Source organism: Ictalurus punctatus, chromosome 15 (genome assembly GCF_001660625.3).
Source record: "Ictalurus punctatus breed USDA103 chromosome 15, Coco_2.0, whole genome shotgun sequence".
Classification (NCBI taxonomy): Eukaryota; Metazoa; Chordata; class Actinopteri; order Siluriformes; family Ictaluridae; genus Ictalurus; species Ictalurus punctatus.
In genome coordinates this window covers 21033667-21060226 of record NC_030430.2, presented here as the reverse complement: position 1 = coordinate 21060226, position 26560 = coordinate 21033667, and the positions used below count along the sequence as shown (strand labels likewise).

Below are 26560 nucleotides of genomic sequence, written 5' to 3'. Positions count from 1 at the left end.
TAAAGTAAGCATGTTCTTATTGTGTGTTGAAATGTTTAGTATAAGCAGTGATTCTAAATAAAAGTGCAGCATTACACCATTAGAAACTGTACAGTTCTATTTGCTGTATCCGCACACACTAATTCCTATGTAACAGCATTTTAGCCTTATGGCGGTCTCAGACCATAGATATTTATACGATGCTAAATGCTGTACAAAATGTGCTGTTCATTTTCTAGAAATCATACCTCAAGGAGAACTGTGTACCATTTGAAATGTGTACCGTAATGAAAATCGGTGCTAAAGTAAAGTGTTCATCATCATGCCCATTGTCAATAGATCACGAGTTTGAATCCCAAGGACTAGGAAGCACGAGTTAGTCTTCGTCCTCTCACCTTGATAGCCATTGTATGATAGGGAGGGCTGGCTTTGGTGTGGGAATTAGCAGCTAAAATAGAGAGAAAAAAATTGCTAGACAATATTATAAATATTAATCATTTTTGTATGTGCTCGGAGCTGATTTTGAAGCAGACATGACTTTTTCAAGCCAACCAGTTTTCAGGAAGATGGGTACCTCATGAAATCTATTAGTGTGATGTCATAATATACACCTCCATTAGAGAGCGTCTGACAAAGGTGTGATCCTACTCAAATTTTGTAAAGACTGTGCTGACTGCTTCCAGGAGAAAACCCACCTCTTGGTAAAGGGATTTAGCATTCAGCAGTTCCCTGAAATTCCATTAATACATGAATAATGCAGTATTATCAGTAATTTCCTGAAATATTATGTTTGCTTTGTGGTGGAATTCACGCCGGAAAATCAACACATTGGATTTGGTGTGAATTCTAATTGCTAATTTGCTAATTAACTACAAAGCCATGGCAGGGAATCCACTCAGTTATATCAGGAAATAAGTAGGGTCATGTTGAGTAATTAGCTATGTCATTGATGCTCTGTAAAAGTATAACTTGTAACATTTAATACGTGCAGTGTGCTACGTACAGTGTCCTGATCCTTGATTGTCCCTAACCCTATCTTTATCTCTCTCTGGTGATCTCTAGCCTGAGGGCCATTCAGACTTCTCCATCAACATGACTAATAGGACTGTGCCTTATTGATATGGTTTCTGCCTACAACAGCTGTTTCACTTCTCTCTCTCTCTCTCTCTCTCTCTCTCTCTCTCTCTCTCTCTCTCTCTCTCTCTCTCTTTTTTCTTTCTCTCTGTCTTTTCCAGATGGATCCTGTTCAGAAGGCGGTGATCAACCACACCTTCGGCGTCCCACTGGTTAAGACCAAGCGGCCCATCATCTCCTGTAATGTCTGCCAGATTCGATTCAACTCAGAGGTGCAGTAGCTAAGCAGTCACTCAAGCTGGTCACTTTTTGGACATTCTGTTTGGATATTTGTATTCATGACAAACAATGTGGTAGCTACAAAAAAAAAAAAAACTACAAACATTATGTTTGAAAATGTGATTAATTCTTCTGAAACCACATTTAGATCCAGAAGAACACAGCAGCTCCACCTCTGTGCAAATGTACTGTGTATCCGCATGCTGTTTTGTTATTGGCGTGGAGGCTCAGAATGTGAAATCTGTGCTGGATTTCAAAGAGATTCGTAATCTCTGTATCAGTTTGCAGACATGATTAAGATCTTATGTCTTATAGGCAGTCATGTTCTTCCAGCATATGATGTTGGTTAAAATTAATCTAATACAAAAAGTAAAAAAATTTAATGAACACAAGAATAATACATTATGGTCTATTACACACCTCCCTTTTCTCAAAAAGAGGCAAAAATTCATTAACTGGCTAAAAAAGTGAGAGCTAATATAATGTAATGATGTATGGTGAGCTAGTTAGCTAGTTAAGTTCATTAATACAGACTGAGGGAAATGAATGGGAGTATGCATTCCCCAGGATGGGATGACTACACAGGCATAGTCTTTATCCTCTCCCTGATAAAGTTTCTAATGTATGTCACTGTTGAATATTTCTGCTATCACTGTGGTGCTGTCCTCTAATCTCAAGTAGAATAAGATTTTTGTCTGGCTTGTGTCTTCATTTTTTGTCGATTTGTTTAACCATGAGATGACTTTGTTGACAATTATGACAGCTTTGTGGAAGACTTTATTTTGCTCGGTGTAGTCAGTGCTTCCATATCTGTGTGTTCCTAATTCTGAAAAGATTGTCTGCCATCTGTGCATAAAAACAGACGGATTACGACACAGCTGATGTGAGTACTGCAGCAGGTGGTGGGACTCGGAAGCTCGCTCGAGTTAGTTACAGCATCGTGGTGTAGCAGGTTAAGTGCAAAAATACATACCAAATGAAAACTTCTGCTTTGCAAAACTCAGGAGCAAATAGGGTTTATTTTCTTTCTCTGGCTGTTGAACCTACTTGTCCATTAAGCAACTTCAAATAAAAAACTAATAGCCCAGACATGAAGTATGCTTGTCCCAGGGGACTGTGCTAGAGATTTTTTCACCCCTGCTAAATTCTTTTAAAAACTGTTCAAATGTTGTTATTTTTTTCACTTGTGCACTACAATAGCACTGCAATGATTGTCTGTGTTAATAGAAACCAGATCCTGGAAGATTTCACCACTGCCTTCAGATGGTAACTGTGATAAGGAGTGCATAGTGCATGAGGTTAGTTAGAGCGAAGTCTGGGAGTGTCCTGCAATCCTGCGCTATTTCTATTGAGCAACACTATAATCATGGGTAGAATATGTTGTTCTTGGAGGAAGGCTGTAATCTTAAGCGTCCACTCAACAGATGCAGAGCTCACTTTGAGCCCAAGCCACAAACACGGAGAGATGAGGGCAAGCCCAAGAATTCTAGTCTTGCCTTTGGAGGCCTGTTAAGCTGCTGGGTCAAAGCAGTAACAAATGATTTACAGGGAGGCACACTAAGCCTATCCAGCTGGCGTTAAGATAAAGACATGACAACATATTTTTATATTGGGGTGACATTTATTTTAGGATCTTGTGCGGTTAAACATAGGTCCCATTTGACACGTAATGATTATTTATACTCTTTCTGGGCTCCATTTGCTTTGTTGGTCCAGACGCATCATTGTAGTTGTCTTAGGTGCGAATTCCGTATTGACCTGTGTTGTCTGAAGAAGCTCTGTGCTTATAGCCCAGCTCGTAGCCTTGTAGTCGAACCAGCTTGATACTGCATACATACTGCAAGCATGCTTGGAAAGATTGACACATTCCCAATAATAAAAGATGAAGAAGTACACTTTTTAGTGTGTATCTCTGATACCAGCAGCTGTCCAGATTTGTAAAAGTCTCTACCCCTACTGCAAAAATATGAAACCTATTTATAGACATATTAATCAGTTTTAATTGTAGTTATCAGGTGAACATATTGCGTATTGTGTTATTTTATTTTGTTTAAGCCCATGGCTCTTAAGGTGAGCGTAGCCAGGGGGTCTAATTTGTTCATTTTGTTACAGTGGTGCAAACAACAACCCACCATTATCAAAATTATTACAACTGGAATCTAATGACAATTTTAATTAAACTGTGAGTAAAAAGTTCAGAAAGAAATAATTAATATAGTATATTACACATTTAAATAATATGCCTAGTATTTGAATACTTTGTTCATAAAATAAATCTGTGCTCAAGGAGTCTGCAATATTTATTTATTTGTTTATTTATTGTATTTCAGAACCCCTGCTTCACCAATTTCTAGAAAGAAGCTCAATTTTCCGAATTAAACAAATCTGCCTTGGTAAGATTACACAGAAATAGTCTCTAGAAATAGGTTCAATGATCGTATAACCATTTTTAGTAGGAATATTACTAATATGAAATTGGAATAATATGTATTCCATAATGTATTATGTATAAATTGGAATAATATGTATTCCAATGTATATTGTGTATATAAAGTATTTCTGATGCATGCTTATCAAAAAGAACCATGTTTTCTTGGTACAGACAGTAGATAGAGACAGACTGCTAATCAATCAGCAGGAAAAAGACATTTGGATGAGGTATCAGTTAAAACTCAGTCATTCAGGATTACAGATTTCCTGCGTATTTATTTGCTGCCTTTTGCAATACCACTTTTAGAAAGATCATATTACAATCCCTGCGTGAGTGAATGCAGCAGTTTCTCGCGACGACAGCATCATGCTGATTCCTTAAAAACCCGTCCTCCATCCACCCCATACCACCATCATTTCATGCTTCATTATGGATCTGTATATTTCTAATCCCTGTTCTGTGGTAACAGAGCAGCTGCAGATTGGCTGCCAGCATTTATCACGCTCTGCATTCATCAAACCAGAAGCTGGGAGCTTTGTGATGCTGCGTTGCTGTGCTGTCGTAGGCAGCAGTTCGCAGTGTCCCCGCGTCCCTGCGTGTGTCACGTGAGGTGGACGTATAACCTTGCTGCGCTGCAGGAGTGATGTCATTGCTTTGTGCTACTTTTTGCTGCAAGATAGGGTTGAATGCATGTTGTTCCCTCCTCCTGCATTCGCACTCCTCTGTGGCTCGGTCAGTCGTTGGGCCTGAGCTCTCTCTATCACTGCTGGAGCTTAAGATCACCTCTTTAAAATATGCAGAGCTTTAAATCAGAGCTGCAAAATGTGTGTGACTGCTGCTCCCCCTTTTGCCACACTCATTGCCATGTTTTTTTGGGGGGGTTTAATTTCTTTCTTTCCTTTTTTTAATTAAAAAAAAAAAGTATTATTTTTTTTTGCAATTGCATCTATCATTTTGCCCACACCTGGTTTTGTGAGAAACGGTACTCTGCTGTTGTATTGTTCACTGTGGGAGTTTGCCTTTATTAGTCCTTTGAAAGAAATGTTGTTGGAAGGTTGTTTTCATTCAGCACCATGAGCTCCATATTGCTTTCACATTTTCTTTAAATTTCACCTTCAGCCAACCTTATGTAACTTGGTGGTGCATCTTAGGCTTTTTGGTTTGAGGAGTCTCAACCTTAAAGTGCAAAATACAGAGCATTGTCAATAAAAATAGATTCGTTTGGTACCTGTAGTGTGTTTTACAGCAGCCTCAACGTCACTTTGGGTGCAAGAATTGCATGCACAAGTTGATACAACCGAAGGGTAGGTATTAAGTTTAAGCCATTTGAGGTCAAAATTACTACGTCTTAAGAATGAGTCGATCAGGCTTAGTATCTCAGAATACTCATAACGGTTCACAAAAGTTGTTAGTCATTCCCTAGAGGATTTCGCAGAGTTGTTTGTGCTTGTTGTGACCAAAAATGCTTGATTTTGTTGCTGCTTTTTTTTTGTTGTTGAAAATATTTGATGCAGTTTGCAAAGTTTTTTGTGCTTTCTTTGCGGAAAAAGACTTGAACTTATGAAATGAGACTGTTTAACTATACTCGTGCTCAACACATGTGAATCGAAGAGGACTTTGGTTCAATGCATGTTGTGATGATGTCACATGGCCCAAATCTGTGGAAAATCTGCAGTAATTTTCAAAACTTGCAAGCGCTACCGTAAATTGCAGAGTTTCCTGATTTTGCATTCATTTCTGCGATCATACAATCGCAAAATCCTGGCGGGAATTGTTATTATATTTATACTCTCACCAATCACTTTAACTGGAACACCTGCAAACCTGCTGTTGTAGCCCATCCACCTCAAGGTTCGGCACGTTGGGCGTTCTGAGATGCTTTTCTGCTCATCGTGGTTGTAGAGAGTGCTTATTTGAGTTGCCATAGCCTTCCTGTCAGCTCGATCCAGTCTGCTCATTCTCCTCTGATCTCATTCTTGTATTGTGACCAGGTCTCACTGTGTTATACTTGACATGTGGTTACAAATACAAATGTGGCTAGTTTCAGTTTGCTCTTCTGAGAGAACAACTCAAGCACAAGCAGCTCACCCATTAAACGCGAGTGCGATTTATCTGATTGTACGTGCAAATTAGTACTCTTTATTGGGATATTTTGGTAAATTGGGGCCTAACATGCGCAAACATTATAATGACATACACCATCTATATGAATATGCGTTTATTTCCACTCTGTTTGGTCTCCGATCAGTTATCAGTTCATCGGGTATTATTTTTCCTCTCCATGACTTTAACCCATATGTCTGCCCTTAACATATACTCAACACTTAAACCTGGGTATGTTACTCGCAAGCCACATTGTAAGCCTCCTGGTGGAGGGTTCAGAGCACGTGAGCATCCGCTTGTGCCATTCAGAAGGATAGACTCTGCAAGTCCTCCTTGATCCCATATATCCGAGCTACCTAAGCAGTGACCTGCCTACTCCGCCTCTGCGACCTCAAATCTGATCTCACGTCTTTGGACAGACAACCCCTTATGTGCCTCAAAGGGCTTTGATTACAGACTACCAGCTATATACGGCTCCGTCATCACCAATTACGGGCCACATGCTGCCAGCATGGACAGGGAGAGCTGGCCCAATTTCACCCCAATATGTGTTTGTGTGATGTTGTCACAGAGATGGGATCATGTTAGGACTTTCTCTGTCGCCATTTCCCAAATCTCACTTCTACAATGTTTGCTTCGCTGCTTCAGTATGTTCTCTGTGCTCCAGTGCCAGGCGTTCTTTCTCACTGTGTATTTCAGTGCCAGTGGCAGCTGTCATCAGCTCTCCATTCTTGTAGGAGAGTGACAGCCGGACAATCTTCCGACTAATAATGACTAGTTCTATCCTGATAGGCTGCTTTCAGTGATGGACTGTGTTTAACGCTTTAAGCTACTATTAGGTAATGCATGTGTGTGGATCACGGTGACCACTCCTCTCCTCCATAACGAGGACATTTACCACAGATGACAGTTTCTAAATGTGTATTTCTGGAAACATCCAACCTGCATCCCCACCAGAGGTCAAGTCAGTCAGCAGGATGATGGACTGGTGTGTACCATTCCAAATATGAGAGATTATATTGCTTCTGAACATGAAGGAGCACAAAATGTTCATATATATATACATATATATGGAATAAAATGGAATGGATGTTTGTGTTTATCCCTGCTGAGTATATATATACATATGTCTTATATATATATATACATATGTCTCTAAGTATATGTCTTGCTGAGTATATATATACATATATATACTCAGCAAAAAAACAGAAAATGTCCCTTTTTCCAGCAGACCGTATTTTAAAGATAATTTTGTAAAAGCCAAATAAGCTTTACAGATCTTTATTGGAAAGGGTTTAAATTAGGCATGAGGACTGCAGATGTGGCCAGAGCAATAAACTGCAATGTCTATAATGTAAGATGCCTAAGACAGTGTTACAGGGAGACAGGAAGGACAGCTGATCATCCTTGCAGTGGAAAATTACATGTATCCATGTGTCCCCCCAGACGTGATCGAGAACTTGCAAATGCCTCGGTGGAAGAGTGGAGGAACATCTCACAGCAAGAACTGACCAATCTGGTGGACCAATCTGGCCCAACCCCCCCAACCCCATGTTCAGGGACTCATTTTTCCATTTCTGTTCCTCAAATGCCTGTGAAACTTGTTCAGTTTATGTCTCAGTTGTTGAATCTATTTATGTGAATACAAATATTTACACATGTTAAGAAATTTGCTGTAAATAAAAGCAGTTGAATGCGAGAGGATGTTTATTATTTTTTTGGCTAATAATACTTTTCATTCTGTGGCTGAAATTTTTGTGCATCAATAATTATTGGGTAGCTAGTAGCAAGAAGCATAGTGTAAAGATTGCTGTTAGTACCTAATATAGTTCACTATGTGCTTTTTTTTTAAAAATAGCAAGAGGGTGACGGTAAAGGAGGATGACATGGTGGCTGAAAAAAACAGCAGAATTTTCCAGGTGCTGCAATTTAATTGTATTTCTGCATATGTTGAACCCATATTTATCATATTTAAAAAAAAAATAAAAACAGAATAAGGTTCCAGAGAACACACAGACTACTTGTACTTCCAGGTTTACTCTGTTCACGCTGAAATGTATGGCAGTGGACATTTTTTTCTCATGTGGACTCATGAATATTTGATTCCTAGACATTGTGTGTTTAGTCAATATCTTCTATATTCTGAAAAATAATCCATCCAAAAATGGAACAGATGTTTGTGTGTATCCCTGTTCCTAATTTCATTTCTGTATGCATGGTTCACTCAGCACCAATAATTTAATTCTAGCCACTTAACTATATATATATATATTTGCAGGACCTGCATCAGATATAGGTGATCCACAAAGTTCAGTACTAGGACCACTGATGCTTACAAGAAGATCAACTGTATGTGTGCAGATGGTTTGCTAGTGCAGACTGGAACTCTCCAGTTCCTTATGGATAAAGAACGGAACCCACAGCACTGACAGGCCTTATTTAGGAAGTGTTCATTATGCTCATTGTGACCAAGTTGGTTTACTGTGTCCTAGTAGTATGACATCATGACGGTCACTGTTGTGTTTTTTCCTTGTATAATGAAAAGGTTGCTTTGTTAATGAGCATTTGCCAGTCCTTGGTGTTTATTTTCACATTGCAGTATTTCAGTCCTAAAGTATAAGCCAGTTAAGTGAAGGAAAAATATGCATACTTTTAGGAAATTGAATAGAACAAATCCAAGTTTGGCTCTGAGTTTTTGTGGACAACACTGGGCCAACAGCACTAGTTTAAAACTTCTTTTTCATTTCAGAGTCAGGCAGAGGCCCACTATAAGGGGAACCGCCATGCCAGGAGAGTGAAAGGCATTGAGACCTCTAAGACTCGTCCACAGGAAAGTGACAAGCCTCCCCCTGGCCCCACTTCCTCCCCATCACCCCCAGGAGCCCTGACGTCCAATACAGACACTGACTCCAGCAAAACAGGTGATGATTACAGTCTGCACACTCTGCGTAGCAAAATTAACACAGCATATAGTAAGATTCAAAGGTCTGAGCCTAAGACCAAAATTTCATTCATTGATTAATCTTCAGTAACTCATTTATACTGATCAGAGTCTGGTGGATCTGGAGCTGATCCTGGGAACACTGGGCATGAGAACAGAATACACCCTGAATGGGATACCAGTGCATCGCAGTAAACTTCCAGAATTCATTTATCAAAACTAATACAAATTCTTACTTAGATCAGATGTTTAACTCAGTTTCAAGCATATGTACAGTGCTGTGAAAAAAAGTATTTGCCCCATCCTGATTTCTTCTGTTTTTGTGTATATATCACACTAAATAGTTTTAGATCTTCAACTAATCTTCAAATAATAATACAATATAAAACAAAGGCAACCTGAGTAAACACACAATACAGTTTTATTTATTTATTTATTTTATTGAAGCAAAAAAAGTCATCCAACACCTATCACCCATATGAAAAACTAATTGCCCCCTTATACTTTAAATCTAGTTGTGCCACCTTTAGCATCAATAACTGCAACCAAATGCTCCCAATAACTGAAGATCAGGCTTTTACTTACTTCTAGGGCTAGGACTTACTCCTATGCATTGGATCACTTTCTTGCTGCAGAATCTAGTTGCGCTTGAGTTTCAACTTATGGACTGAAGACCAGATATTCTCCTTTAGGATTTTCTGGTAGAGAGCAGAATTCATGTTTGCCTCAATTATTGCAAGTTTCCTAAGTCCTGAAGCAGCAAAGTATCACCATACCATCACACTTCCACCACCACTGTCTTCCAACTGTCTTTTGACTCATTAGTCCACAGAACATTCTCCCAAAAGATCTGAGGATCATCAAGGTGTGTTTTGGCAAAATTCAGACAATGTTTTTCTGGGTTAGCAGTGGTTTTCACCTCGCCACTCTTCCATGGATGCCATTTTTGCCCTGTGTCTTTCTGATAGTGGAGTCATGAACAGTGACCTTTATTGATGTAAGAGAGGCCTGTAATTACTTTGATGGTGTCCTTGGCTCTTTTGTGACTTCCCGGATGATTCGTCGCTGTGCTCTTGGAGGAATTTTGGAAGGTCGGCCACTTCTGGGAAGGTTCACTACAGTGTTTTTCCATTTGGAGATAATGGCTCTCAGTGTGGTTCTTTGGAGTCCCAGAGCCTTTGAAATATCTTTGTAACCCTTTGTAACTCCTGTATTTCAATCACCTTCTTCCTCATCATTTCTGGGATTTCTTTCAACTTTGCCATAGTGTGTTTATTGGTAAGACCTTTTAATCAACTTAATGCTGTTGAAAAAGTTCTATTTAAGTGTTGATTTGATTGAACAGGGTTTGCAGTAATCAGGCCTGGTTGTGTCTCATCCAGCTGAACCCCATCGGTTTCCTACATTTGGGGAATTAGTAACTACGGGGGCAAATACATTTTCACACAGGCCCAGTTGGTATTGGATAAATTTTTTGCTTCAGTAAATAACATTCTCATTTAAAAACTGTATTTTGTGTTTACTCAGGTTGCCTTTGTTTTATCTTTGTTTTAATTTCTGTAACAATTCATAAGATATGCACAAAAACAGAAGAAATAAGAACACTTTTTCACAGCTCTGTAATTTAACAGAGACACCTTTTTATTAGAACCACATCAAGAATCTTTAAGGACATAGTATTTCCTAAAGTGTATAATCGAAAATCCCATTAGGAAACTATAAACTCTTAACTATCGAAAGAAAAAAAATAAAACACACCCCAGTGTTTAAATGGTATATGTCTGGATAACCTGTCCTAAAATAAAATACGCTCATTGTCTACTTCAGTCAGAATAAACTCTGTGTAAACTCTAAAGACTGTTGTGCAAGAAAATCCCAGGAGATCAGCAGTTACTGAAATACTCAAACCAGCCTGTCTGGCACTAACAACCATGCCACGGTCAAAGTTATTCAGGTCACAGTTTCTCCCTATTCTGAAGTATGATGTGAACATGAACTGAAATTCTTAATCTGTATCTGCATCATTTTTATGCTTATATTAAATGTGTGGGGTTGGGTCATGGTGGCTTAGTGGTTAGCAGGCTTGCCTCACACTTACAGGGTTGGGGGTTCAAATCCCGCCTCCTCTGTGTGTGTGGAGCTTGTTCTCCCCATGCTTCTGGAATTTTCCTCTGGGTACTCCGGTTTCCTCCCCAGTCCAAAGACATGCATTGTAGGCTGATTGGCATTTCCAAATTGTCCATAGTGTATGAATGTGTGTGCGATTGTGCCCTGTGATGGGTTGGCACGACATCCAGGGTGTCCCCCTTGCATTATGCCCAGAGTTCTGAGATGGATGGATGAATGTGCAGGTGTACAGTTGTTCCTATGAAAGTGGCCAGTCAGTGTATATCAATGGAAGAAGTCTTATGTGACCAAATTGCATTGGAAGTTTTTTGTAACTGTTGAAATGTGAGCGATTTTTTTGAGAGTTTTTTGTATGCAGCATTGTAATTCTTTCTAGCTTTCCATCCTTGCACATACTGAATCCACTACATCATCACCTGCTGCTCTAGTTGGTCAGGTTGAACTTATGGGTCCTTTTCCATGTCTGTATTCGATTATGTTAAAAACATCATGTATTCCTTGCATGTCAGTTGCCAGTACTCATTACAACTAATAAAGATTCATGTGAATCACCTAGAATGCTGTGTGCTGAGCAAATGATTCAGGGTTTCAAACGGAAAAAATTGTATAAACCTTTCCATTATGTGTTCTAGCTCCTTCAAGTGTGTTCTTTGACCTTTGCATTTCAAAAAGAGCAACAAAAAAAAAGAGCATTAGGGTTGAGAGGTCAGTTACAGGGCCAAGCGCCAAAGTCCTCAACCTAAGCCTGTATAACCATTCTACTAATATCATGGACAGAGCTTGGGAATCTTCAGTTGTGGTCCTGAAGTCTAGGGCCAAGGCCTCAAATATTGATCCCGATTTAAAGGTCAATCTCACATGAATGCTGTGACTTTGCATGTTGCTTCAATGCATGGCAGTTGTTTTGCATCTCTATTAAGTGGAAGCAGCTGATGAGCTTAGAATGCTGTAGGTGGTGGGGCCATGTATTAGAAGGCAATTTGTCTTTCATTCAAAATAAACTGTTGGATTCTGAGGGCTCAAGCTGGCAGCACTTGTAGAATAGTGAGAAAGAAAGATAGTAATGCTATGTGACTGGGACATTGTGGGTGAACCACTAACTCCCCCAGACCGCCATAAACGAACAGGGATTCACAAGTCTAAGGGGATTAGCTTGCAGAAGAGGCCAGCGGCATAGCAGAGCAGAAACATCACAGCTGATCTTTGTCTAATCAAAAGTGATTAAATGTGGGCAGATGATTCAGACAGCAGGTTGAGATGGGAGGATAAAGAGCTGTAGAGAGGGATGAAAGAGGGTGACACTACCATTCCCTCTCCAGCGTTCTCTTTCCATTAACTCATCCTGACAAACCCAAGGTTGGATCAAACCATTAGGAAAGTGGGAAGCACACAAAGCTGGATTTTCCAAAGACTGTCCTTTTCAGTTTTCTCTGGATGTCGCTATACAGTTATAATCCGAGAGGCCCAGAGAGACAGACGTTCACATTTTCATGTACATACTTTCATGAGTTGGAAGTGTAGAGACAGAATAGGAATCCTACATTTCATGATGTTTTCTTTAGCTAAGCTCTGATAGGGTAGGGTTAAAAAAGACGGGACAGAACAGAGGGGCAGTATAGCCATGTCTCACCGAGGGATTTGCTTACACATTCATAAGGGCCAGGACAGGATGAGTTCCAGCATGAGAGAGCCAAAACAAGCCAGCTATGATCTAAATGTGTAACCAGATACATGTGAAAGAATGCCTTTTTCCATCCAAACCTCCATCCTGTGACCCTCTACCCTAGCACACACTCATTTAGAGAATTCCAGTGCATTCCCTGCTAGCTCATATCTCCCATCAGTCTTTTAGCAGCATTCCCTTAATATCGGTTTCACAATGGAGCATCCACAGAGCTGACAACCCCAAAGGAGTCAACAGCTGCAATCCCATCTGGCTACTTAAAGCACTGTATCTGGGGGTAGAAAAGAATAATGGTGTTTGCGTGTGCCATAACAGTTTAAAAGAATTATCTAGTACTTCAGAGATCCCTGAGGTTTCTTCTGCTTAATTCCAGTGTATATTTGTAATGTGGCAAAACTTTTATTTGGGTTTAGATTTGGGTTCACTGTGGGTATTGTGGTGTGTTTGATATGCCACAAGAATTTGGGAGATTTATGCTGCGCTTCAAATTTTGGTGAGGTTTTTATTTCATTATGTTACACCACAGCCTGAATGTGTGTTTGATTTTGTAATATCAAAAAGTAATATGCTCTAAAAAGATAGAAATAGGAGGTGCATGAATTGTTGTCAGAGATGTTTAAGGCACGGAAAGGCATCTGGTTGAGCCTAGAGGTGTGCATCCGCACTGGGATCCCACAGGAAGCAACAAAAAAAAAGTTTCATGTGGGCACAACCCAGCAGTCAGATAAAAAAAAAAAAAAAAAAAAACGTTTAAAAATGTTATGAACTCAAGTGATGTCAGAGCCAGAACTCACACATCATGCTGACAATGCTGGTATTTCTGTTTCTGGGTTTTCTAGTGTTTTCGGCCGCCTTATAGTCATAGGGTTCGTTAAAAACAAGCTTGCAGGTTTAGGCCACGCCCATTTCAAGTGTAAATCCAAATGCGGATAAGGATATTTGGAGTACTAAACAGATCCAGATCGTAGCCTTGCATCACACGCCTAATTTGTGTGTGTGTAACTTAGGTGGGGGCTCATGTTGGAGAAAATGTGGAAAACTCCCACACGTTCATGAGAACTGCTAATATGCGACGGTGCTCGACTTGTTATTATTTATTAAAGGTTGGCTTGCATGCATCACTGGAGCTGCCTCTTGGAGAACTTGGAAAAACAATACAAAGATCCGTGGCATCACCTTTTAGCCCGCACAGGTGTACAGTTTCAGCTTGCTGTAAGGACAGCCAATTGATTAATTCTCCACAAGAAATAGAGCTCGTTTCCTGGATTCTGTATTAGCCCGAGGCTCTGGGGACGAGGCCATCCCGGGGCTTGGGGGATGTAAACGTGGGAGATTGTTCTCCAGACCCTCTGTTTACTTCCTTTGGCTTTCTCTCCGTCAGTCCCTCCCTTTCTAATGAAGGGCTGCACTAAAACCAGCCTGGACTGCATGCTTTAAAACCACTCCACATCTTTTCGACTCCCAGACAATAGTTTGGATGGACACAGAATTTATAACTGCTTTGAAGCTGAATATAGAAAATGGAAAAAGCAGTTTCTGTTTCATTTCCAAACATAACCACATATCTCTGGTTAGTTCACATATCTGTAATCTCCTCTAAATCTCTTTGGATGTTTAAAAAAAAAAAAAAAAATCATAATCCAGGACTGAAGCTGCAGCGGCAGAACATCTTGAGTTTATAAAAATGACATTTTTAATTTGAGGTGTACATTTTTTTGACTCACTGTTTGGAGAGAGAGCCAGCCAGAGAGAAAAAGAGAGTGTGTGAGTAAACGTAGCCCTCTCTATAATTAATCAGTCTCAGAGCTCGTATGGGCTTAGTGGTTTCAGAGCTCATGCATGATAAATGATGGGTGGGGGGAAAGTGGGATGGCAGGCGACTGGCCCTCGATCCTATCTGACCTCTTCAACACCTGATCCACCTGTGAGGCTCAGCCATGTCTGCACCGGCCCTGCACTTCGCCTGACACACACACACACACACACACACACACATACTTCTGTGTCTGCTGCCATAAAACCTGAAAAACATGCTAGAAACATGGGAATATACTGCTAATAAACATTTTAGGTTCTTATTTGTGAGGTCAATTACGCACACATTAGAGAATTAGAGTATTTCTAAGCCTTTGAAGCCAGTCTTGAAATATTTAAGGTGTAGTCTGATGATGCCGATCTATTCGATACCTTGTCTCATTTCAATCTGAAATATAAACACTGTAAAAGAGGGAATCATCAGCTTACAGTAGAATGCACTAATGGCAGAAGAAGGGCACTTGATATAGTGAGCATGCAAATGATAAAAATGATGATGATGGTGATAAATAGCAGTGGTTGAGCATTAAGCGGGTCTCTTCACCTCGCTCGACCCAAACCACTTGCACACTGCGGATACCGCAGTATCTCACCACCCACTCACACTAATGTTTCTTTTAACCCAGAGCTTAGAAATGTAGCATAACAGATCGTAATGTGTGCGCATTTGTGAGATTATGTAACTACAGTTGATGAATGATTTCTGTGAGAGCAGTCCTAGGAGTGTAAAATTACAGTGGGAATTCTGTGACTTTTTTTTTAAAGCCACGCCTACTGCAACATGGAGCTCATTAAAAAGCACAAGAAGTATTCACTTCTTCAGTGTGCTGACAGTGCATAGTCGTGTTTGTGTAGATAGAGTCATTTATCCACCACCCCCCCCACCCTTCTGCAAGTAATGGGTCACTCAAACATCCTGCGTGTACTACCAGAGCACTTGTGATGTTCTGAAAGAAAGCTGACACTGGAAGACGCACATCCATATTTGATCTGTGAATTGTGAGGCATGATGGGGGGAGGGTGCGGGGAGCAGACTTCGGGGGGCTTCCAGGATGAAGCCTAGGTATTTCCATCATGATATTGCTCTTCCACCTGTCATCTTGTACTTGAAACCGCAATTAAAAAAAAATAAAAAAAGAGATTTCCGTGTTCAGCCTGAACGTTTCCACTACATAAAACCCATCTCTTATGTAAGGTGCAGCCTAACACATAGGGAAAGACAGCGCCTGTATTTGATTGTGATTGTCACATAGCTTCAAAATAATCCAATAATGTAAGCAGGAAAAATTCCTCTCCACAGCACAATGCACAATTGCACATTCACTCCAAAACCATAATCTGGGATTGATTTTGTCCCAAAACAAATTTGTTTTCCTTTCTACTCTTGTAGTGGTACTGAACCTTTTCCCCCCTAAAAGTGTACAGTATGTGACAAGCATTCACTACAGTGTTCGTTGGTTTATCTGTCTAGGGGAACCCTTAAAATCTGGAACTTTTATCTTAAATGTGTTTCTCTGTAATGCTCTCCCACCCAAATACATGGGGTCTCCACCTAAATTTAGCTGGTTTTCATTGCACTCCTCCTAAATCTGAGTGAATTCCAAATGCATTACTCAGAGAACCGTCCGTGTGTGTGTGTGTGTGTGTGTGTGTGTGTGTGTGTGTGTGTGTGTGTGCATGATCCCATATGTTTTCTTTAATATGTTTCCATTAGTATTTGTGGAAGGTGGCTTAGAAGTTTTCATGTTTGCCTTGAATTTCCAGGGTTGGGGGTTCGATTCCTGCCTCTGCCCTATGTGCGTGGAGTTTGCATATTCTCCCTGTGCTTCAGGGGTGTCCTCCGGGTACTCCGGTTTCCTCCCCCAGTCAAAACACATGCGTTGTAGCCTGATTGGCATTTCAAAATTGTCCATAGTGTGTGAGTGTGTGTTTGATTGTGCCCTGCGATGGGTTGGCACCCTGTCCAAGGTGTCCCCCGCCTTGTGCCCCAAGTTCCCTGGGTGAGGCTCCAGGCTCCCTGTGACCCTGTGGTATGGAAAATGGATAGATCGATGGAAGGTCCTTGCAAAGTTAGTAAGACAAACATGCATGTGTGTGTAAATGTGCATACGTAGCATTGTTCTCCCCCCAAATAATAGGGAAGATAAATAACCATATTTATGTGTTAATATGTGTCAGGACCTGTTTTATTTTCTTGTATAAATTCAAAAGAGCATTTTACGTTCACGTTTCATGTAACTTTTAACCACTTAAGTTCATGGCCTGATATTTTTACAAACTATTTTTATGCCCCATAAACTTTGTAGCATACACTACTTGGCAATGAATTCACCACTCAACCTCACTTCAGCCTGATGATTAAAAGCAAAATAAGGCAAAAGGATTCCTGAGGTGCAGACTTGAAACACTTACATTCCAATCCACTATTTTTATCGTCCGAAAAGCAAAAAAAAAAAAAACTAAGAACAAACAGTGCCTGTAATAATGTGTTGTATCATTGCCGTTTTGTTTTATAGAAGAGACACAGCCCATGTCACAGCTGAGCAGGCCTGTGGTAGCGCAGGGGCCTGTGCCTGTGTCGGCTCCCTCTACTCCGGACTCCCCTGGCCCCTCTACTGCTGCCCTCATGCCAAGCCCTGCCACTCCTCTTCCCCAACCTGTAAGCAGTGCCTCGCCTGGTTGTGGGTCTTCAAACCCGGAGCCAGCTGGAGCACCGGGAGTTACTCCTGCTAACGGAGAGACGGAGGAGGACAAAGCCAAGAAACTGCTGTACTGCTCGCTGTGCAAAGTGGCCGTCAACTCTCTCTCTCAGCTGGAGGCTCACAACAAAGGTGAGCGTTTCCACAAATCTGAGCTGCTACACTTTCTACATCACAAGCTTCTACATCTACACAGCAGAACATGTCAGGAATAATTAATGCACCAAAAATGCATTATTGAGGGTTTTTTTTTTTTAAACATGTTGCTACATGTTTGCCGAGAGCCTACATGCCTGCCATGCTGACAAAATAATTATTATAATTTTTTTAAAAAGCACTTAAAAAAATCACTTTCTGAAAAATGCATGGTTTAACTTGCACTTTGAGCCACAGAAATGTGCTCTCAAGGCTATACACACGTGACTGAGTTGCAGAGCTACACTACCAATTACAAACGACTGTTTAGAGGGCTAAAATCGGATAGTTGCTAGGTCTCTCTTGGAGAGCTTTCACTTGCTTGTTTGTGATTTACGCACGACTAAGCTCCATCACAATACCCCAGAGCTGACGCAAAACCTTATTTGTGCGTTTTATTACTATATGTTAACTTTTTTTGTGTTTGGTGTGTGTGATGGTGATGAAAGAGGACCAGCAGGGCTTTGTAGTCAGTCCAAAAATGGGACTTTTCTTTAAATGTGCAGTAATACTAGGCCTAAATCGAGACCTATATATGTTCTAGTTATAATCATGTAATTTCAAAGACACCCTAAGAAGTGCCACGCAATGGATCTTCACGTTAGAACGTCACTGCTCAGCTATGACCCTTTTCCTAACAAAATAAAAACATACAAAAAAAAAACAAAACCATTCTAACATTTACATTTATGACTTACATGAGTGCTTACAAAAACATATGGTAATTCAATAGGTTATATGTGTGAATGTGTGTGTGATTGTGCCCTGCGATGGGTTGGCACCCTGTCCAGGGTGTCCTCCGCCTTGCGCCCTGAGTCTCCTGGGATAGGCTCCAGGCTCCCAGCGACCCTGTGCATGATAAGCGGCACACAAAATGGATGGATGGATAGATGGATAGTGCTCTTTTAAGTGCTTAATGAAGAGGTAGGTCTTCAATGTTTAAAGACAGCCAGTGACTCAGCTGTTTGCACAGCCAGGACATTCATTCTTTTAGGACAGAGAAGAGTGCTGATATATGACTTCCCTGAAAGACACAAAAGTTACAAATTGTTCTTTTTAAAGACAGTGCAGCATATGGCTACATCTGTTTGTGTATTCATGACTTCATCTGTTCATGCATGAGCCAGCAGTTTAAAGTGCATTAAAACTAGATGGCTGTTTTGGTAGGTTGACAAGAGCAGACAACATGCCAAGCTAGTTAAATAAGCAGGCTCTTAAACCATTATTACAATTTCCACATCATTTTAATCACCTGAATCAACTTTTGTATGGACCTTGTTTGATACCTTTTTAAAAGATACAAATGTTTCTTGGAAATGTAGCGCAAGTTGCACATGCTCTAACTTTCTGTGCACACATGAACAGGCTTTTAAAACAAACTTTGCAGATTGATTGGAATGATATGTTATCGCGGGGATGAGAGGGAATAATTAAGGAATCTGGAAGTTACACAACTATTTCATCAAGCAAATCCCAGAAAGCTAGTGAGGCCCAAAAATAAAAGCACATGTTTTACAGCAAAGTGGAGGGAAAAAAAATTTAAAAATCCAAGAAGCGGGGAAGAGCTGTGTGTACTCAATGTGACAGCTCTGCTGGTGTACTTAGTTTGCTGACCACACTCATCCCATCTGTTTGTTATAGTTGCAGACAAAGAGACAGGCAAATCTTATTGTCTGTCCAAAGTGGGGCCGAGGCGTAGACAAACATTAAAATGCAATGTTTGGCCAGCGCGCTCTAGATCATTTACTCTGATCTCAAGCCTTCCCTTTAACCCTTATACGTAGCCCCTTACTATAGCCTAAACTCTACACACACATCGCTCAGGAATCAGCGGGTTAAAGGTAAACTCTCAGTCAGTATGAGGCTTCTTGATGGCAGTTCCTGATGGTGGCTTCCTGATGGGACTTGGTGGTTTTATATGTCATGATTTTAAATGTGGTTATAGTACACTGTTTGTCTAAAAGGCTAGTTTAGCTATGTTTTTGAGACTCATACATGTGTTATGCTTTACTAAACACCACAATGGAAGTTGATGAAGTTAGTACTTGGCAAAATAGTGTAGTCTTGAACTGTTTTCAGAAATCTGAAGAATTTTGTTTACAACAGCAGTGATGATATAGATTGGCGTTGTTAATCATAACCTTCTGTCAATCCATTTTTCCAACTAATTATTTGGAAATAATCATTAGCACAGTGCCCCCTAGTGGCCAGTTCGAGCATTATAATTTATGCCTGTGTTGAATTAAACCAGAAACATGAAGCAGTCCAAATCCCTGTCATTCCCTGACGTTTCCTTCCACAGAGTGAAACGTTTAGGGTCATAAAACAGATTGTGTTAGTCTGAGTCATGACATTATAGCCCCAGGTCTTATTCCGCTAATATATCTTCCTTTCACCTGAGTTAACAGAATGATTTATTCCATAGCAACTGTCTTATCTTTTGTTCAATGTCCCTCAGGCACCAAACACAAAACCATTCTGGAGGCCCGGAGCGGACTGGGTCCCATTAAGGCGTATCCTCGTCTGGGGCCCAAGCCCAGTGGAGAGAGTGGGCCCGCAGACCCGAACACTCAGGAACGCACCTTCCACTGTGAGATCTGCAACGTGCGGGTCAATTCAGAACTGCAGCTCAAACAGGTGAGACAGAAAGCCTAGTGAAGTCTAAGGAGAGCAGCCCATTCATTCATTTGTAGTTATTAACACAGACAATCCATGAATCCAACTCTGAACCTCAGTTCCCAGCAGCCACTGCACCTCTGCATCACAGTCACATGACCACCTGCATCTGATCTTTATTCCTGTTAGCGATCACCCGTGTGTATATACTATATAGTCACTGTTTGCACCGCACTCTTTGTCTTGCTTTGTTTGTCCTCTGTTGTCACATTATGCTCTCCCGCCTCATATGTATTGCTTTGTCTTTTGTTTTGTTCTTTACTAAACTTTAAATCTGCCCATGCATCCGTCTCTGCCTCTCCATATCGTGACAGTTATAATAACTCATACTTTTACGTGAGGCATCAAACATTTGAGGTACTCTATTGACGACTGTATGTGTTTGAATCCCTAGCACATATCAAGTCGAAGACACCGAGATGGAGTAGCAGGGAAGCCCAACCCACTCCTTAGCCGACACAAAAAGCACAGGGGTGCAGACCTCACGGTGAGCTCTTACAGAACTACTTACATGTTTTAACACCAATCCCAATTCAGGAAAAGTCACTCTTATGCACTTCATTCCAACACACCTGGCTCTTTTATTTGGAAGCTAGTGAATAACTGAATAAGCTGGATCAGGGGTCTTAAAGGAAATTAATACTAGGGGAAATACACTTGGCAGTAGGACTGGATTTAGAGAAGACCTGTTGAAGACAGGTTTTATTCTCAAAGTCACCCTGACTGTTCTAATTATCATTTCTTACAGAGTATATACTCACAGAGTATGTTGTGAGGTTGCAACCCTTTTGTATCTATTTATACACAGTATAAATCCACTGTAACTTTGGTATTATATGTCAGATTTATTGGTTGGTCTAACAAGGTGTACTTCTGCTTTGGCACATTAAAAGGGTAAGCAAGGATACGGTCAGATTTATTGATGAAGTTTGCTAAGTGCATGTCAAATTCAGCCGTGTTGCATAATTGTCCTTCTCTGTCCTTTCCTCAGGATCTCACCAAAGCGCTGGGTGCTGGCCTCCTGCCCAGTCCTCTGGCTGTAGCTGCAGCGATGGCAGCTGCCGCCTCGTCCAATCCGCTAGCTCTCCGCGCCGCAGCTCCCGCCCCACACCCTCATCATCATCATCATCATCATCTCTTACAGGCCTCGCACCTTAGCCATGCTATACTGAGACCGGCCCCAGGGCCAATCCGCACCTCACACGGGCCCATTCTTTTCTCACCCTACTGACACACCCTTGTCCACTTCAGCCAGCCAGGAGCAGCAACTCCAAAAGCACACTGTGAAGTAATCAAGTAGAAAAATAAATAGCAAACTGCACAGCAATGACTAGAATTAACTCATCCACCAACTGCTCGATTATAAAGACGGGGGAGAAAAAAACTTGAACAAAAGGAAATGGAGGACAACAAAGGGAAAAGATTGGACAAGAGTTTTATTCCTTCTCTTCTGTGCCCTACCCTTCTCTTTTCTGTGGAGTGACTGAGTGAGTGATTAGCAATGAATAGAAAGACAGTATATAGTATTACTTCAGCTCAGCATTCATCTTTCCCTTCTTGTCTCACATACACACACAGACATACACACACACACACAGAGAGTGAGACAGAAGCAGTAACATAGGACTTGGATGTAAGAAACAAACTGTTGGAGAGTTGTGTAACATGTAACATGCCCAGGCCGGCACACATACTAAAAGACTACTACTTCTAGCTGTTTCCATATATACTATGTACCGTACTGTGTACAGTACGAGTACTGTACTGTACTGTGTACAGTATGAGTAGTTTCTGTCATGTTCAGCGTGTCCTCAGTCCTATGCATCTTGGAAAAACAACAACAAGAGAAACCCATTCTGTCTGTAGGATAGCTCCTTCCAGTGATCTCCTTTTTAATCAATCCATGTCCTATGAAGTTCTGCCCTCTTTCCAGTGTGGAGATGCTGCTCTGCATAATGTACTTAGATCGGACCCTCGGAAGAACTACGGTATTCAACGAAAAGTGAGAATAACGACCAGAGGGGATGTCCTGTCTGTGTGTGCGCGTGACTACAAGGCAATCTGGTTTCATCTGGCAGTGTGGGGAAACATACTCACAACACTAAGTGGTACTACAGTTTGGATTCAGAATGAACACTAACATCTAAACGTTTCCTGAGGGGAAAATAAAATCCGCCAACTTTCAACTTCTCTCCAGAAGTTAGAGGAAGACATAAGCTGATGATCTGCTGTTTAGCAGAAATCAACCCTCAGTTCCTAAAGGAAGACCAGTAGATATTTATTTATTCTTGTGTAGTGTAGCATAGTCCAGAACTTCCAAGTTGGCTGACATTGGTAGTATCACATAAATGAAAAAAATGTTTATAGAGAAGCTGGTATAACTGTTAGTAGACCCAATGATGATGGTGTTAGCTGGATGGTGGGGGTTCTTTGCGAGAAAGACAATATAACAGGGGTGTCCAAACTGCATCCTTCCTATGGAGTCTATTAAGGCGTAAATAAATTGGGTTAATAAACTACTTTTAAGGGTGACATTCTTGCTTTGACCACTGGGTGTCACTACTGTGTAAATATGAATCTAAAAACTTCTCTAAAAATCATCTCTTCTTTTCCCTCTTTGTAATATTTATATGGTTAATTCTGCAGGTCTACATTAACAATACTAATGTTTCAGGTAAACATGGTGTCACCAAAGAGACAAAAAATAGAAAGTAAATGCAGGTATGCTGGCAAAATGACTACTGAATCTGTGGTGGCTTGTACATAGGGCCAGGTGGGGCAGGTCCAATTATATAATCAGCCATTTAAGAACTGTTAATGTTCCTCATTCACAACTCCATTCCATTGAAATACTAATTACATCTTTTGAGTGACTAATGATTTAAAAAAACATTGCTATTAAATAGACATAAGCCACCTTTCTAGATGTTGCACAATCATGGGGCAACACATTTTCTTCCCCACTTAGTTTCCATAGGACAGAGGTTCTTAACCTTTTAGCGAGTGAGACCCACTTTTAAGAATGACAGCATTTTGCGACCACCCCCCAATGTTTTGGATTGCTCACTCAGTGGGAAGGTTGGGCTTTGATAGGATGCGAGGCGGTCCAGTCCTGGCTCAATAGGGCTGAGGAAAAGATGAAAACTATGTTCATCTGTCTCTATACTTATTCTTTGGGTACACCAGCACTGAAAATAAAGCCTAACAGAGATAGGTCGATGCAAATGGGAGAGTTTTTTTCAATGCCATGCCACTCAGTTCTTGTTATTCGGCGTGCACAAATATCCAAAACCCTGCCAGTGGCTTCTGTGTGAACCACTGTGTACAATCATTTAAAACAAAAGTTTTTCTGTGACCTTCCTGTTACTGCTTTCTGTGACCCCCATGTTAAGAACCGCTATGATAGATTTATTACTGCACTAGTGATCAAAATGGGAACTGAAAGAAGTGCTAATAAAGGCCCATTGGGGCAGGAATCATGCTGCCTCATCTCAGGGGAGGAACAGCAGACAGGAGAGATAATGGGGTTGCGGTAAATCCACGGTGACCTTGCTTCCCATACAAAGATTTGAAAAAATTAAGGAAAATGTTGAATATGCTGAATATTTTGGGCTAGCTTCAAGCCCAAAAAGTCAAAGTCAGCTTAATTGTCACTTTTAGCACATCGCATGGTAATGGATAAAAACGAAACACAGTTCCTTTAGGAAACTACTGTGCAACATGTAGTAGACATATACATTGACGAGGACTAAAAGTAAATACGAACAATAAATACACAGTAATACCATACGGTGCACAGAATCACACAAAATTTAAGTCACATGAATAGGAAATGTATGAAATATCCACATATATATTTTATGTGGATTCTAAGAGGTAGGTCAGCTGGAAATGTTGCTGAAACCTGACAAACCTGATTAATGCTATTATGTTCATCTCGTCCACAGGAAACACACCTGCTGTATCAAACACAGCAGATAGGAATCAAGTCAAGTGTGATATCCTATCAACTTAATTAAGTTTGAGGCTGTGTCGTTATTAATGTTGTCCAGCCCCACCTAAATCTATGGTCACGAGCCGCTGCTGTTCTCACCTCAGAGAAAATTGTGTGTATTTCATTTGCCAGAAATCAGTTCCTATGAAGGATGAATATAATTAATATAATGAGTGAATGAAAATGCTTCACTTTCACAGCAGTAGGTATATAAATCTCACTGATTAAGACGATCACCTAAACGAAATGGGAATCTAATAGGGCTAATCGAGCAGGTTCATTAATTGCATTATTGCATATGTTATTTTACCTTATCCTGCTCCCAAAAATGTATGGGCACCCCTGCAATATGAGCAAAGGTTTGGACTCACACAGTCTCCTGTGTCCATCCACACTCTCTCTCTCTCTCTCTCTCTCTCTCTCTCTCTCTCTCATATGTACACAAGTTATGCAACATCAACAGAAAGGCCATCAATATGAACCCTGATCTTTCTCTAATATTTCCTCCTGCATCCTGGCTAAAATCAATCCTGGACTCTATCACCTGTCCCTGCGAAGGGTGGAGGAAATTTGAGGAGGAGAGAGAGTGGCAGGGAAATAACAAAACAAAACAAAAATGGAACGAATAATAACTAAACAGGAAGAAGCCACAGGATCACAGTGACGTTGCAAGGGGATGAGACTGTTCTCCCATTCTACGGTCTGAACTTCCTGTCTTGAATCTAAAGCCATGCAATTCATATAATTTCTATTCTTTTACTACGGTTGATTAATTGTTATTGTTTTGTCGTTGTGGTTATTATTATAATATATATATTTTTTTTCATTTTCATAAAACACTGTTTTGTTGATTATATAATTAGTGATGTGAAGACTGTAGTGGGGGGGGATACACCCAAAAAATATTTTTTTAGGTAGAGAACCATGGGATGAAATTCAATGGGGACATGGCCTACTCACTGTATGTGGGGAAACAGAAATATTCATTTAGAAAGCAAGACCTTCCTAACATTGGAGGGATTTTCCATAAGGTACTGACGGACACACCTAAAGCCCTTCCATTGATGAGTGATGCGCTAAAATGTCATACTGTTTGGATATTTGCAATGCAATAAGCAATCGAATTATGTGACTTGCTCTAGATGAGCATAAACCAAATGTACAGGGTTCTGTAAACTGATTCGTGTGTGCCTGCTGATGGGAATTTGTGTTCGTCCACGGCGATGTTGGCCTTCTCAGTGCAGCAGGAAGGGTTGTGATGGACTCTCACTCACCCTTCACATAAAAAAAGGTCCTTATGAATCTTTGATAGGGGCACAAAATACAGGAAATCTGAGTGAAAATAATATATAGTCAGCCATACCGTTTGCATAGCATATGTAGCTAAGTTTCAAGATTTCACTGTTGCATTTTGTGTGTGTGGTCAGCAGGTTTAGTAAGTACAGTGTCATTATCATGATAATGCCATTAGAGAAATGCTAACAAATGTTAGCATCCACCATTGTGCTTTGATTAAAGTGACCTCCATTTGGAGATGTATTTTATTTTTCTCATTAGTGTGGCACTAGCAAGGGTGCTATAGTTCTTGTCAGTGTGTATCTTCTAGCGTTGTGTGTATATCAGACAGAAATCAGTCAAGCTGGACTGGACGACTTGTATCAGACCACAGCTGCCCATGGTGCTCACTGATCTGCAGTAAGCACCACTCACACAGAAGCTTCAGCGATGCCATGTCAGGCTGCAAACTCCACAGAGTAACGGCGATTCATTTCCCAACACAGTCCAAACGCATGATACAGACACACTTAGATTCATCTGTGAACTCTGTAAAGAACATGTTCATCCTGTAGTCATCCCCAGAACGAGCATCGTCAGTGTACATAAATGTCTGGAGTCCTTTGGTAGATTCATGCAGTCTTTCAGGGCGGGTGTAATGTTAGTGATGAAGTGTGTTTTAGCCGTAGCCTTATTCTACCCTAAGCCTCTCCAGGAGCAGAGATAAGGGAAACCCTGAGAAGCTTTTGGTCAAACCTCGTCTTGCCAATAAAGATATTTTTGAATTTGTCAAAGGGACAAAAGAGTATGTATGGTTAAACGTAGCAATATTCAATCCATACCGGCTACTCTTGTTTTTGCAATAAAGAGATCAACCAATAAATGCATAGCCTATGTGAGTGAAATACTATAGATGTAATTTAAATGAAACACAGAACTTTATGGAAACTACTATTGATATTAAAAGAAACCTGGAGTTACCACAGGAACAAAATGTCTATAATTCAATAAAGACTATTAAACCTAAATTCAATGAGTCTGCTTTAATTTATTATGAGTTCTTCATTGACTGAAAAAGTGTACAATTATTACTGTAGCCATTTTGATTATACTTTTAGATATTGTCAAAAATCAGTTTCCCATCCATGGTGAGTATTGAGGGAGTTCAGGTGTGTCCTATAATCATATTTTGATCAGTGATGATTAAACTCTGTTGATGCTCCCACATGGATACCCTAAATATTTACACTTACCAACCCCCCACCCCCCCCCTTCCCACTCCCAA

The 26560-nt window shown here is 40.6% G+C and overlaps 1 protein-coding gene across 7 annotated transcripts in view; it reads left to right on the top strand.

Moving 5' to 3' along the window:
• znf385a (zinc finger protein 385A) overlaps positions 1-26303 on the top strand; it is a 91929-nt gene extending 65626 nt beyond the window's left edge. For 4 of the 7 annotated variants that reach the window (XM_017488023.2, XM_017488024.3, XM_017488026.3 and 1 more), the window contains 6 exons: positions 1215-1325; positions 8619-8790; positions 16953-17267; positions 19789-19967; positions 20401-20493; positions 20998-26303. In XM_017488023.2, coding sequence (XP_017343512.1) covers positions 1215-1325; positions 8619-8790; positions 16953-17267; positions 19789-19967; positions 20401-20493; positions 20998-21237 — 1110 coding nt within the window. In that variant the 3' untranslated portion in view covers positions 21238-26303. Of the gene's footprint in view, positions 1-1214; positions 1326-7727; positions 7789-8618; positions 8791-16952; positions 17268-19788; positions 19968-20400; positions 20494-20997 lie in introns of all 7 variants that reach the window. The other 3 variants (XM_047160231.2, XM_047160229.2, XM_047160230.2) reach the window with 1 other exon arrangement.
• The last annotated feature ends 257 nt before the right edge of the window (positions 26304-26560 follow it).